This window comes from Homarus americanus, unplaced genomic scaffold (assembly GCF_018991925.1).
Source record: "Homarus americanus isolate GMGI-L3 unplaced genomic scaffold, GMGI_Hamer_2.0 scaffold17016, whole genome shotgun sequence".
NCBI lineage: Eukaryota > Metazoa > Arthropoda > Malacostraca > Decapoda > Nephropidae > Homarus > Homarus americanus.
The window spans coordinates 131,001-144,114 of NW_024735036.1; the positions used below are offsets into that span (position 1 = coordinate 131,001).

Here is a 13,114-nt window from a genome sequence, read left to right on the forward strand (position 1 = left end):
CCACCAGACTGGTGCCTGCCCTTCGGCACCTCAGCTACCCTGAGAGATTGGAGCACCTGAACTTGCCTAGCTTATACTACAGACGGGCAAGGGGTGACCTAATAGAGGTGTAGTAGCATCTCAAGGGTCACTACTCAGTCGAGTGTCCTTACTTGGAGCTGGCGGGCGCTCGCCCCCCAAGGGGTCACAGCTCAAGATTGAAGAAGCCGCAAGTCCAGAAAACTGTGAGGGCAAACTTTTTCGGAGTGAGATTTGTGAACTCTTGGAACAATCTGCCAGAAAGTGTTGTGACGGCATCGAGTGTGAGCTCTTTCAAGACAAGACTTGACCAACACTGGAGCAGGTTCAGGTACATTCAGGAGCCGGTGCATGCCCAGTACTTGCCAACAGTGCGTAACAGAGACATGACCGATCGCCCAAGCGGCTAACGAGCCGATCAGTGGTGAAGAGGATAAAAGTAAGTAAAAGTTAAGTTAGGTTATGTTAGGGTTTGGGTCGTTAATAATCGGGTTGTATTTCGTCTAGGAATCGAACCATTGTCCATTCACTTACTTAAGAGAGTACACTGGCCACTACACCTCGGGGTGTCTTGTCCGATATCTGCAAAAAAAAAAAAAAAAAAAAATAATAATAATAATAATAAAATAAATTATTATCTATAATATATTTATATTTAACAAATTTTATACGAGGAAAAAGCAACTACGCCACATACACAATCAATATTTTTGCCTTGGTTTTTGTTTTTCTTATCAGTCAAGGTAACACGCATTTTATGGCATCAGATAGTGATTGTTATCAAAGCCGCCAGCTGATAGAACCACAGATAAGGAGAGAGACGACACCTCCCCCCACACACACACACACGCCCCTTAGTCCTGAATTATGGCTACTTGGAGGAACATCTGCTTTACCTCGGTACTTCTCTTCTTCTTCCTATGTCATCCAGGCCTATGTGAGAGTGATGGTGATGATGGTGGTGGTGATGGTGACAGAAGCTTAATGGTGGCGGCAATCAGCAAGAAGTATATGATGGTATGGAGTTCTCCCAATGATAAACTTGGAAGTGAGTTGGAACATATTATTTTTTGTTTATACATTATTGTGGTTAGGTTAGGTTAGGTGAAGTGGAGGGAAGGCTGGTGAACGTTAGTCTGGCGTAGCTTCCATAAGTGTGTCATTGTGGGGTGGAGGGAAGGCTGGCGAACGTTAGTCTGGTGTAGCTTCCATAAGTGTGTCATTGTGGGGTGGAGGGAAGGCTGGCGAACGTTAGTCTGGCGAAGTTTTCGTAAACATAACATTACGTGATAGAAGAAGAAACGCCAGGAGCTAGTGACTGCTCATATTGGCGAGATTTCCCTAATACGTAGACCATGAGGCGGTAGGGGTGTGTGAGGGGCGCGTCATGTGAGGTGAAGACTTGCTTCACTACAGAAGGGTGAGCTGATAACCCCCCCCCCCCCTGTGATGACTGGCACTTGGGCACATCGTTGGGTTAGGTTGGGTTAGGTTATTTAGTCATCAGGTAAAATAAACTGGGTTGCGTAATTTTCACGTTACAACATATCAATACAGGTACAAATACAGGTATAATCATTCTTAATTAACTAACAACAATACATTACAGGTATAAGTACATTCCCAGGTATCGAAATATTATCAATTCAGAACATGAGACTAAATACAGCAGTTTCATTATTTCACAAACAATAAATACAGTTACAGATAGAGATACAGGTAAAGAGATTTAATTAGTTCCTACAGGTACAGGTAGAGGTAGAGGTACAGGTAACTAATAAGAAGGTACATTCACGCGCCATACTCTCGACGCACCCTCTACCCCTGACTCGATGGAAGTCGTAGCCTTAGCTTCATACCGAACGTCACCACCCCCCCATCGTTCAGTGGTGCAATGTGGTAGCTCGAAGCTTCGCTGGATTGTACGAATAAATAGTTCATGATGTAATATTTGAGAGAATATATGCACGATACAGGTTTTTTTTTAGTGAGTTCACAACATTTCTTTTTACCATCACTATACTTAACATCACTATACAAGAGGGACTGTTCGGTTTGCAGCCCTGACTACGACTTCCCTCGAGCCAGGGGTAGAGGTAGAAGGTGCATCGTAACTATGGAGCGTGAGTGTACCTGGATGACACCCCAGTAATTTTACCATGATAACAATGCCTTGATAATTCCCCCTTCTTTCCTAACCCTCACCTACTCTGACAGTCTCCTTCCACCATCCTCTCCCTCCTTCTCTTATCCCCTCCCATCCTCACTCCCTCCCTCACCTATCCCTCCCATCCCTCTATGAGGGTCTGTCTCTGTTTCTCTTCAATTCTCCTTTCCTCTATGCTTCTCTCTCTCTCATTGTGTGTGTGTCCGTTAAAGAGAGAGAGAGAGAGAGAGAGAGAGAGAGAGAGAGAGAGAGAGAGAGAGAGAGAGAGAGAGAGAGAGAGAGAGTATTATAAACGAGTTAACAAAACATCGAGGCACTTACACTTGACCTTGGCACTCCCGTGATAAACAAACTCATAGTCACACTAAAAAGTATGTCCCTCAATATTGTCAATGCCTATGTGCCTCCCTCCACCCCTACTGTATCTGTCCCACCACACCATATCACCCCCACCCCCACCCTCCTTGTGGGGGACCTCAATGCCCGACACCCTAGTCTCTGCTCCCAGGGGCCCTACACAAACTCCCGGGGTAACTCCTGATTTTCTTACCTACAAACCACTGATGACCCTGTTACCAACACCTCTTCCCTCCCTGACCAGATATCCCTCCTCCTAGTCACAGGCCTGGCACTTGACCTTATTAGGGACCTGCCACACACTGCCATAAACAGATGAATTGTACCGGGAATTTCCCCCACACACTCATTATTCTGTCACTTTATGTAACTTGCTGACAAACCCCATGACCCTTCAGGCTTTTAAGCCCTTAATGCACGAGTCACAAAGGCAAGCATGAACTATGCGTGCTTCCCAGATGGGCGCTGGAAACGCTTTTGCGCTTCACTTTGCACAGGATGTAAGGGGGTGCCCAATAAACTAGCCCCCTCAGGGGCAAATAAAAACAGAAAAAATAACTCCATACAGTGACCTACCTGTCCGTCCGTCCGTCCGTCCGTCTATCTACTTTATGTGTAACAATCTCTTGCAATAACCTCCTTCCCAACACACAACAGGTTCATGGTCTGACTTCAACGATGATATAGACTCAGTCCTGTGTACCAGTGACCTGAATTGTACCGCTGCTCTCTACAACTTGGACTTGGCATTGAGCTACGAGTCACCCTTACCCTCTAAACCTTACTGTGTATGTGAGTACACTTCATACATGAGTACACTTTAGGTTATGTATTTGAGTTACACTATTTGTAAGTAGATTTTAATGATAATGTTCAGGTTCCTTGAAATGGTAACAGAATATATTAATTATTATTATTATTATTTCATTAATATTATTCCAATCATCATCATCATCATCATCATCACCCACACCCTTGATCCTTGGGTATGTATCCACAGTACAAAACACCGGGGACGAAGGTTCGAATCCTGAAGTGGGTCACTGTACATGTGGTGCCGGTCGGTGTGTCTCGTACAGCCGCTCCTATAGTTTGGACAACGCTGTCTTCTACTACTGTGGACCTTGTGGTAAGTTGTCTGTCTGTCTGTCTGTCTGTCGCTTTTTGTAAGGGTTATTAATATCTCTCTCTCTCTCTCTCTCTCTCTCTCTCTCTCTCTCTCATCCTTGTCTAATAAATGAAATTCCTTAATATATCAAAATAAAAAAGTTCAGTACCATTATTACCTTCCGACATTTTCCGATTTACAAAATTTCACAAAACAGTTAAACTTAAGTCACTGATTACTATCGACGCCATATTTAACTGTCGTGTTTATATTATTAGATAACCAACCCAACCCAACCAAACCCAACCCAACCCAACCCAACCCAACCAAACCCAAACCAACCAACCCAACCAACAAACCAACAACCCAACCAAACCAAACCAACCAACCCAACCCAACCAAGCCTAACATCCCCTAAACTAACCTAACCTAACCTAACCTAACCTAACCTAACCTAACCTAACCTAACCAACCACTAAGCGTGTGCATGTAACGTGTGTGTGTTGATCTTTACAGGATGGGTTGGTGCACAGTGCACAAACCACTCATGTACACATGCGTTAGCTGAGTGTCGTGGTGGTTACTGTGAGTGTACTAACGATGGCATCTTCTATGACCTTACCTATTGGTGAGTTGACCTGACCTGACCTGACCTGACCTGACCTGACCTCTTATGGTTGTTATACTGTGTTCTGCTGTGTTACTTTATATATTGCTGTGTCATCCTGTGTTATCAGTGAGTGAGTGAGTGAGTCAGTCAGTCAGCCAGTCAGTCAAAGTTGGCAAATTCCATTGAGCTAACACACATAGATAAGACAGTTATTGAATCAGTTAATTGAGTCAGATATTGAATCAGTTAATTGAGTCAGTTATTGAGTCAGTTAATTGACTCAGTTATTGAATCAGTTACTGAGTCAGTTATTGAGTCAGTTATTGAATACATTGTTGAAATAGTTATTGAGTCCGTTATTGAGTCCGTTATTGAGTCCGTTATTGAGTCCGTTATTGAGTCCGTTATTGAATCAGTTATTGAATCAGTTAATGAGTCAGTTCATGAATCAATTATTGAGTCGGTTCATGAATCAGTTAATGAGTCAGTTATTGAGTCAGTTAATGAATCAGTTAATGAATCGGCTAATGAGTTAGCTGATGAGTCAGTTATTGTATCAGCTATGGAATCAGTTATTGAGTCAGTTAATGAATCAGTTAATGAATTAGTTAGAGTCAATTATTGAGTCAGTTATTGAGTCAGTTAATGAATCAGTTATTGAGTCAGTTAATGAACCAATGGGTGACTTAATGATAGCTAATTAGTAAGACTCGGTCAATTAGTAAGACTGAGTCAATTAGTAAGACTAAGTTAATAAGATTGAGTCAATTAATAAGACTGAGTCAATTAGTGAGACTCGGTTATTTAGTGAGACTAAGTCAATCAGTAAGACTGAGTCAATTAGCGAGTTAATGAGCTTTCTTTACACACTATTTCAGTTACATTCCCTTCTACTTCAAGTCCATGGCAATTGAGATGTTGGTGTCGACTGCTGTAATCGCTATGGTGTGCACCATCTTCGCTTACGGCTACCACAGATTCAATGCGTAAGTGTTTATTCTCTCTAGTGCCTGGCGTTTATTCTCTCTAGTGCCTGGCGTTTATTCTCTCTAGTGCCTGGCGTTAATTCTCTCTAGTGCCTGGCGTTAATTCTCTCTAGTGCCTGGCGTTAATTCTCTCTAGTGCCTGGCGTTTATTCTCTCTAGTGCCTGGCGTTTATTCTCTCTAGTGCCTGGCGTTAATTCTCTCTAGTGCCTGGCGTTAATTCTCTCTAGTGCCTGGCGTTAATTCTCTCTGGTACTTAAACATAGCGACAGTAATGGCAAACGTTAGTCTGGCGCAGCTTTCATATCTTCGACGTACACATAACGATGTACAAATAACAAAGATGTACACATAACTACGACGTACACATAACAACGACGTACACGTAACTATAACCCACACAACAACGACATAAACATTACGACGTACACATAATAACGACGTACACTTAATAACGACGTACACATAGCAATGACGTACACATAGCAACGACTTACACATGACGACGTACACATAACGACGTGCACACAATAACGACACAGGAAATGTACTTTGATAAACAGTGATAAGAACAATAATTCTTCCTCAAATAATCTGTGTAAAAAATTGTATCATGAAAAATATAATTAATGATTTTTATTAAGGATTATTATTATTATTATTATTATTATTATTATTATTATTATTATTATTAACATATTAACTAAACCTTGGTATTACACACAGACGGAGGCAAAGAGGTTATCCTGATAGTTGGTTCCGAAGCAATACCAGGAGAGAGGTGAGTGTGTGTTTGTTGTGTTTGTGAATGTTATAAAGTGTGTTTGTTGTGTTTGTGAATGTTATAAGGTGTGTTTGTGAATGTTATAAGGTGTGTTTGTTGATAGTTTGAATTTTTTGCGAGTGTTTGAATTATGTGTGTGTTTGATTTTGTTTGTTTTATTTTTATTTTTGTAAATACCTAACCTAACCTACTTCTGTCTGTCTGTGTGTCTGTCTGTCTGTCTGTGTGTCTGTCTCTCAACCACATCAACATTTCTCTCTGTCTTTCTCTATCTCCGTCTCTCTCTGGCCATATCATTGTCTCTCAACCTGTATCTCTCCCGGTCACACAGTCACCAGCTAACGACACGCCCCCGACCTACGACGACGTAGTGGAGAAACTGCCTTCCTACCAAGACGCCCTCAATATGGTCAAGGTTAGTCGTGAGTTAGGTTAGTTTAGGTTAGGTTAGGTTAAGCCGAGTTAAGGTTGGTTAGGTTAGGTTAAATTAAATTATGCCATGTTTGGTTAAGCTTGTTTATGTTAGGTTAAGTTAGGTTAGCTTAAAGCAGTTTAAATCAGATGAAATAAGCTGGGTACTTAATTTTCAGGTGATGTCATAGTTCCAATGACCTGTGGTGTAATGTTCAGCATGCTCGCCTCGCAAACGATTGGACCCGGGTTCGATCCCCGGGCAAGGTGAAACTATGGGCAAGTTTCTTTACGCCATTTGCCTCTGTCTACCCAGCAGTAATTGGGAACCTGGATGTTAATCGATTTGCGGATCGTATTCCGGGGTAATGGTTAGCCAGTGCAGTTGGCGAGGTGTCCGGTCTTCTCGGACTATTCCTTGACACTGGGTCATGCAACTCGTTAACTCAGAACGTGGTTGTTGTGTTGGCGACAGCTTCTACACCTGAAACTAATTCACGCCTAGGTGGCCCTTGGGCCGGCCATCCTCGAACAAGAGGGGCAACCATTATAATATATACCATAATCATTTGTTAATAGTTGTTGATATAAATGAGTGACAGAGTGTAAACACAGCGTCCATCTTGTTTACAGGAGGGTGAAGGCGGGAAGACCAACGATGCCTTCGAGCCAGACGACATCCATCTTCCTCCCGCCTACGGTGACGTCAACAACGGAACCACTAACTCCACATCCATAGCCATACCTGAACCTATGTCCACACTCACACCTATAACCACATCCACACCTATATCCACATCCACACATATATCCACATCCACACCTATGTCCACATCTAAATTCACGCCCGCATCCACATCGGAGAAGATGGATGAACCGGATGGAGCTTCAGCGGTTAGTGACGTCGGCGAGAGAGCTTCAGTGTCTCAGCCAGTCACCAGGGAGTAAACAGCAAGCCTTGGATCCTGATTGGCTGTCAGTGGAACAATCTGCTTCAGGGAGTTCCACAGCCTAAGCCAATGAGCTGCAGGAGTCCTAAACTCCCCAAAAATGTTCTTCTATGCAGCCTGATTAATTCTTTACTGTTTTAGTTCATTTATATAATTGCCTAACCTAGCCTAACCTAAGTTAACCTAGCCTAACCTAAGTTAATCTAACCTAACCTAAGATAACATTAACCTAATCTAACTTTAACCTCACCCAACTTAACTTTTCCAAACCTAACCTAACTTTAACCAAACCTAACCTAACCAAACATTAAGCTAATCTAACCTAACCATACATTAATTTAGCCAACCCAAATATTAACCTAACCTAATCATATATGTTAGCAATAACCTTGTAATTATTAAACTATTATGTACAGGTGTGGGAGCAACACATCCTCCATGACTTTAATAAACTTTTACTATAACTTATGTACAAGTTTATCAGCCACCTTAACCGTTTATTGTCCTAAAGTGTAAGTAGACAAACAATGTACATAGACAGTGCAGGTATATAAACAATGTACATAGACAGTGCAGGTATACAAACAATGTACACAGACAGTGCAGGTATATAAACAATGTTCCTAGACAGTGCAGGTATATAAACAATGTACATAGACAGTGCAGGTATACAAACAATGTACACAGACAGTGCAGGTATATAAACAATGTTCCTAGACAGTGCAGGTATACAAACAATGTACATAGACAGTGCAGGTATACAAACAATGTACACAACCAGTGCAGGTATATAAACAATGTACACAGACAGTGCAGGTATACAAACAATGTACACAGACAGTGCAGGTATATAAACAATGTACACAGACAGTGCAGGTATATAAACAATGTACACAGACAGTGCAGGTATACAAACAATGTACATAGACAGTGCAGGTATACAAACAATGTACATAGACAGTGCAGGTATACAAACAATGTACACAGACAGTGCAGGTATATAAACAATGTACATAGACAGTGCAGGTATATAAACAATGTACACAGACAGTGCAGGTATACAAACAATGTACATAGACAGTGCAGGTATACAAACAATGTACACAGACAGTGCAGGTATACAAACAATGTACATAGACAGTGCAGGTATATAAACAATGTACACAGTCAGTGCAGGTATATAAACAATGTACACAGACAGTGCAGGTATATAAACAATGTACACAGACAGTGCAGGTATATACAAACAATGTACATAGACAGTGCAGGTATATAAACAATGTACACAGACAGTGCAGGTATATAAACAATGTACACAGACAGTGCAGGTATACAAACAATGTACATAGACAGTGCAGGTATACAAACAATGTACACAGACAGTGCAGGTATACAAACAATGTACACAGACAGTGCAGGTATATAAACAATGTACATAGACAGTAGGTATACAAACAATATACACAGACAGTGCAGGTATATAAACAATGTACATATAGTGTGTATATAAACAATGTACATAGACAGTGCAGGTATACAAACAATGTTCCTAGACAGTGCAGGTATATAAACAATGTTCCTAGACAGTGCAGGTATACAAACAATGTACATAGACAGTGCAGGTATACAAACAATGTACATAGACAGTGCAGGAATACAAACAATGTACACAGACAGTGCAGGTATATAAACAATGTTCCTAGACAGTGCAGGTATATAAACAATGTTCCTAGACAGTGCAGGTATATAAACAATGTACATAGACAGTGCAGGTATACAAACAATGTACATAGACAGTGCAGGTATACAAACAATGTACACAGACAGTGCAGGTATATAAACAATGTACATAGACAGTGCAGGTATATAAACAATGTACACAGACAGTGCAGGTATACAAACAATGTACACAGACAGTGCAGGTATATAAACAATGTACACAGACAGTGCAGGTATACAAACAATGTACATAGACAGTGCAGGTATATAAACAATGTTCCTAGACAGTGCAGGTATATAAACAATGTTCCTAGACAGTGCAGGTATATAAACAATGTACACAGACAGTGCAGGTATACAAACAATGTACACAGACAGTGCAGGTATACAAACAATGTACATAGACAGTGCAGGTATACAAACAATGTACACAGACAGTGCAGGTATATAAACAATGTTCCTAGACAGTGCAGGTATATAAACAATGTACAGAGACAGTGCTGGTATATAAACAATGTACATAGACAGTGCAGGTATATAAACAATGTTCCTAGACAGTGCAGGTATATAAACAATGTACATAGACAGTGCTGGTATATAAACAATGTACACAGTGCAGGTATATAAACAATGTTCCTAGACAGTGCAGGTATATAAACAATGTACATAGACAGTGCAGGTATATAAACAATGTACATAGACAGTGCAGGTATATAAACAATGTTCTTTTAGACAGTGAGGTATATAAACAATGTATATAGACAGTGCAGGGTATATAAAACAATGTATATAGACAGTGTATATATAAATAATGTACACAGACAGTGCAGGTATATAAACAATGTTCTTAGACAGAGGTATATAAAACAATGTACATAGGATAGTAAGATATAAACAATGCGTACATAAGACAGTGCAGGTATACAAACAATGTACATAGACAGGAAGGTATATAAAACAATGTACATAGACAGTGAGACACAAACAATGTAATACAGACAGTGAGGTATATAAACAATGTTCCTAGACAGTGTATATAAATAATGTACATAGACAGGCAGGTATATAACAAATGTACATAGACAGTGCAGGTATATAAACAATGTACACAGACAGTGCAGGTATATAAACAATGTACATAGACAGTGCAGGTATATAAACAATGTACATAGACAGTGCAGGTATATAAACAATGTACATAGACAGTGCAGGTATACAAACAATGTACATAGACAGTGTAGGTATATAAACAATGTACATAGACAGTGCAGGTATACAAACAATGTACATAGACAGTGCAGGTATACAAACAATGTACCTAGACAGTGCAGGTATATAAACAATGTACATAGACAGTGCAGGTATATAAACAATGTACATAGACAGTGCAGGTATACAAACAATGTATATAGACAGTGCAGGTATATAAACAATGTACATAGACAGTGCAGGTATATAAACAATGTACATAGACAGTGCAGGTATATAAACAATGTACATAGACAGTGCAGGTATATAAACAATGTACATAGACAGTGCAGGTATACAAACAATGTACACAGACAGTGCAGGTATATAAACAATGTACACAGACAGTGCAGGTATATAAACAATGTACATAGACAGTGCAGGTATATAAACAATGTACACAGACAGTACAGGTATATAAACAATGTACATAGACAGTGCAGGTATACAAACAATGTACACAGACAGTGCAGGTATACAAACAATGTGCATAGACAGTGCAGGTATATAAACAATGTACATAGACAGTGCAGGTATACAAACAATGTACATAGACAGTGCAGGTATACAAACAATGTACATAGACAGTACAGGTATACAAACAATGTACATAGACAGTACAGGTATACAAACAATGTACACATAGACAGTGCAGGTATACAAACAATGTACATAGACAGTGCAGGTATACAAACAATGTACATAGACAGTGCAGGTATACAAACAATGTACACATAGACAGTGTAGGTATACAAACAATGTACATAGACAGTACAGGTATACAAACAATGTACATAGACAGTGTAGGTATACAAACAATGTACACATAGACAGTACAGGTATACAAACAATGTACATAGACAGTGTAGGTATACAAACAATGTACACATAGACAGTGCAGGTATACAAACAATGTACATAGACAGTGTAGGTATACAAACAATATATAGACAGTACAAATTATACAAACAATATACATAGACAGTACAGGTATACACAAACAATATACATGAACAGTACAGGTATACAAACAATATATACATAGACAGTACAGGTATACAAACAATGTACCCATAGACAGTACAGGTATACAAACAATATACATAGACAGTGAGTATACAAACAATGTACAGAGACAATGCAGAGTATACAAACAATATTCATAGACAGTACAGGTATACAAACAATGTACATAGACAGTACAGGTATACAAACAATGTACATAGACAGTACAGGTATACAAACAATATACATAGACAGTACAGGCATACAAACAATGTACATAGACAGTGCAGGTATACAAACAATATACATAGACAGTACAGGTATACAAACAATATACATAGACAGTACAGGCATACAAACAATGTACATAGACAGTACAGGCATACAAACAATGTACATAGACAGTGCAGGTATACAAACAATGTACATAGACAGTACAGGCATACAAACAATGTACATAGACAGTACAGGTATACAAACAATATACATAGACAGTACAGGCATACAAACAATGTACATAGACAGTACAGGTATACAAACAATGTACATAGACAGTACAGGTATACAAACAATGTACATAGACAGTACAGGTATACAAACAATATACATAGACAGTACAGGCATACAAACAATGTACATAGACAGTGCAGGTATACAAACAATATACATAGACAGTACAGGTATACAAACAATATACATAGACAGTACAGGCATACAAACAATGTACATAGACAGTTATATACAAACACATAGACAGTGCAGGTATACAAATAATGTACATAGACAGTACAGGTATAAAACAATGTAATATAGACAGTACAGGTATACAACAATAAAATATGACAGTGCAGGTACAAACAATGTACATAGACAGTACAGGTATACAAATAATGTACATAGACAGTAGGTATACAAACAATGTACATAGATAGTACAGGTATACAAACAATGTACATAGACAGTACAGTATAAACAATATACATAGACAGTGCAGGGCACAAACAATGCACATAGACAGTAGGTGATACAAAACAACGTAACTCCAGACAGTGCAGGTATATAAACAATGCACATAAGACAGTGCAGGAGAAGTTGGCGAATGCACACAGACAGTGCAGGTATATAAACAATGTACATAGATAGTGCAGGTATATAAACAATGCATATAGACAGTAGGTATATAAACAATGTACAGACAGTGCAGGTATATAAACAATGTATATAGACAGTGCAGGTATATAACACGTATATAGACAGTAGGTATATAAACAATGTACCTAGACAGTAGGTATATAAACAATGTATATAGACAGTGCAGGTATATAAAACAATGCATATAGACAGTGCAGGTATAAATAATGTATACAGACAGTGTGTATATAAACAATGTACACAGTAGACAGTAGGTATATAAACAATGTATATAGACAGTGCAGGTATATAAACAATGCATTACAGATTAAGTGCAGGGTATATAAACAAATGTACATATGATGAAAGTGCAGGTATACAAACAATGTACATAGACAGTGCAGGTATATAAACAATGTACATAGACAGTGCTGGTATATAAACAATGTACATAGACAGTAGGTATATAAACAATGTACATATAGACAGTAGGCATACAAATGTTCCTAGACAGTGCAGGTATATAAAACAAATGTTCCTAGACAGTGCAGGTATATAAACAATGTTCCTAGACAGTGCAGGTATATAAAATAATGTACATAGACAGTGAGGTATATAAACA

At 39.1% G+C, this 13,114-nt stretch overlaps 1 protein-coding gene across 1 annotated transcript; it reads left to right on the forward strand.

Moving 5' to 3' along the window:
• Window positions 1-862: 862 nt before the first annotated feature.
• LOC121870757 lies at window positions 863-7,619 on the forward strand. The gene is made up of 8 exons (XM_042372700.1): window positions 863-1,066; window positions 3,200-3,334; window positions 3,543-3,671; window positions 4,167-4,278; window positions 5,139-5,246; window positions 5,971-6,025; window positions 6,360-6,443; window positions 7,073-7,619. The coding sequence occupies exons 1-8, from the start codon at window positions 886-888 to the stop codon at window positions 7,385-7,387; spliced, it is 1,119 nt and encodes a 372-aa protein (XP_042228634.1). The 5' UTR covers window positions 863-885; the 3' UTR covers window positions 7,388-7,619.
• Window positions 7,620-13,114: the final 5,495 nt, after the last annotated feature.

Excerpts from the sequence above, each read along its gene's own strand:
- LOC121870757 (XM_042372700.1), top strand. The coding sequence starts at position 886 with ATGGCTACTTGGAGGAACATCTGCTTTACCTCGGTACTTCTCTTCTTC. Across the intron at positions 1,067-3,199 it reads TCCCAATGATAAACTTGGAA|GTTCATGGTCTGACTTCAAC; the intron begins GTGAGTTGGAAC and ends AACACACAACAG. Across the intron at positions 6,444-7,072 it reads ACGCCCTCAATATGGTCAAG|GAGGGTGAAGGCGGGAAGAC; the intron begins GTTAGTCGTGAG and ends TCTTGTTTACAG.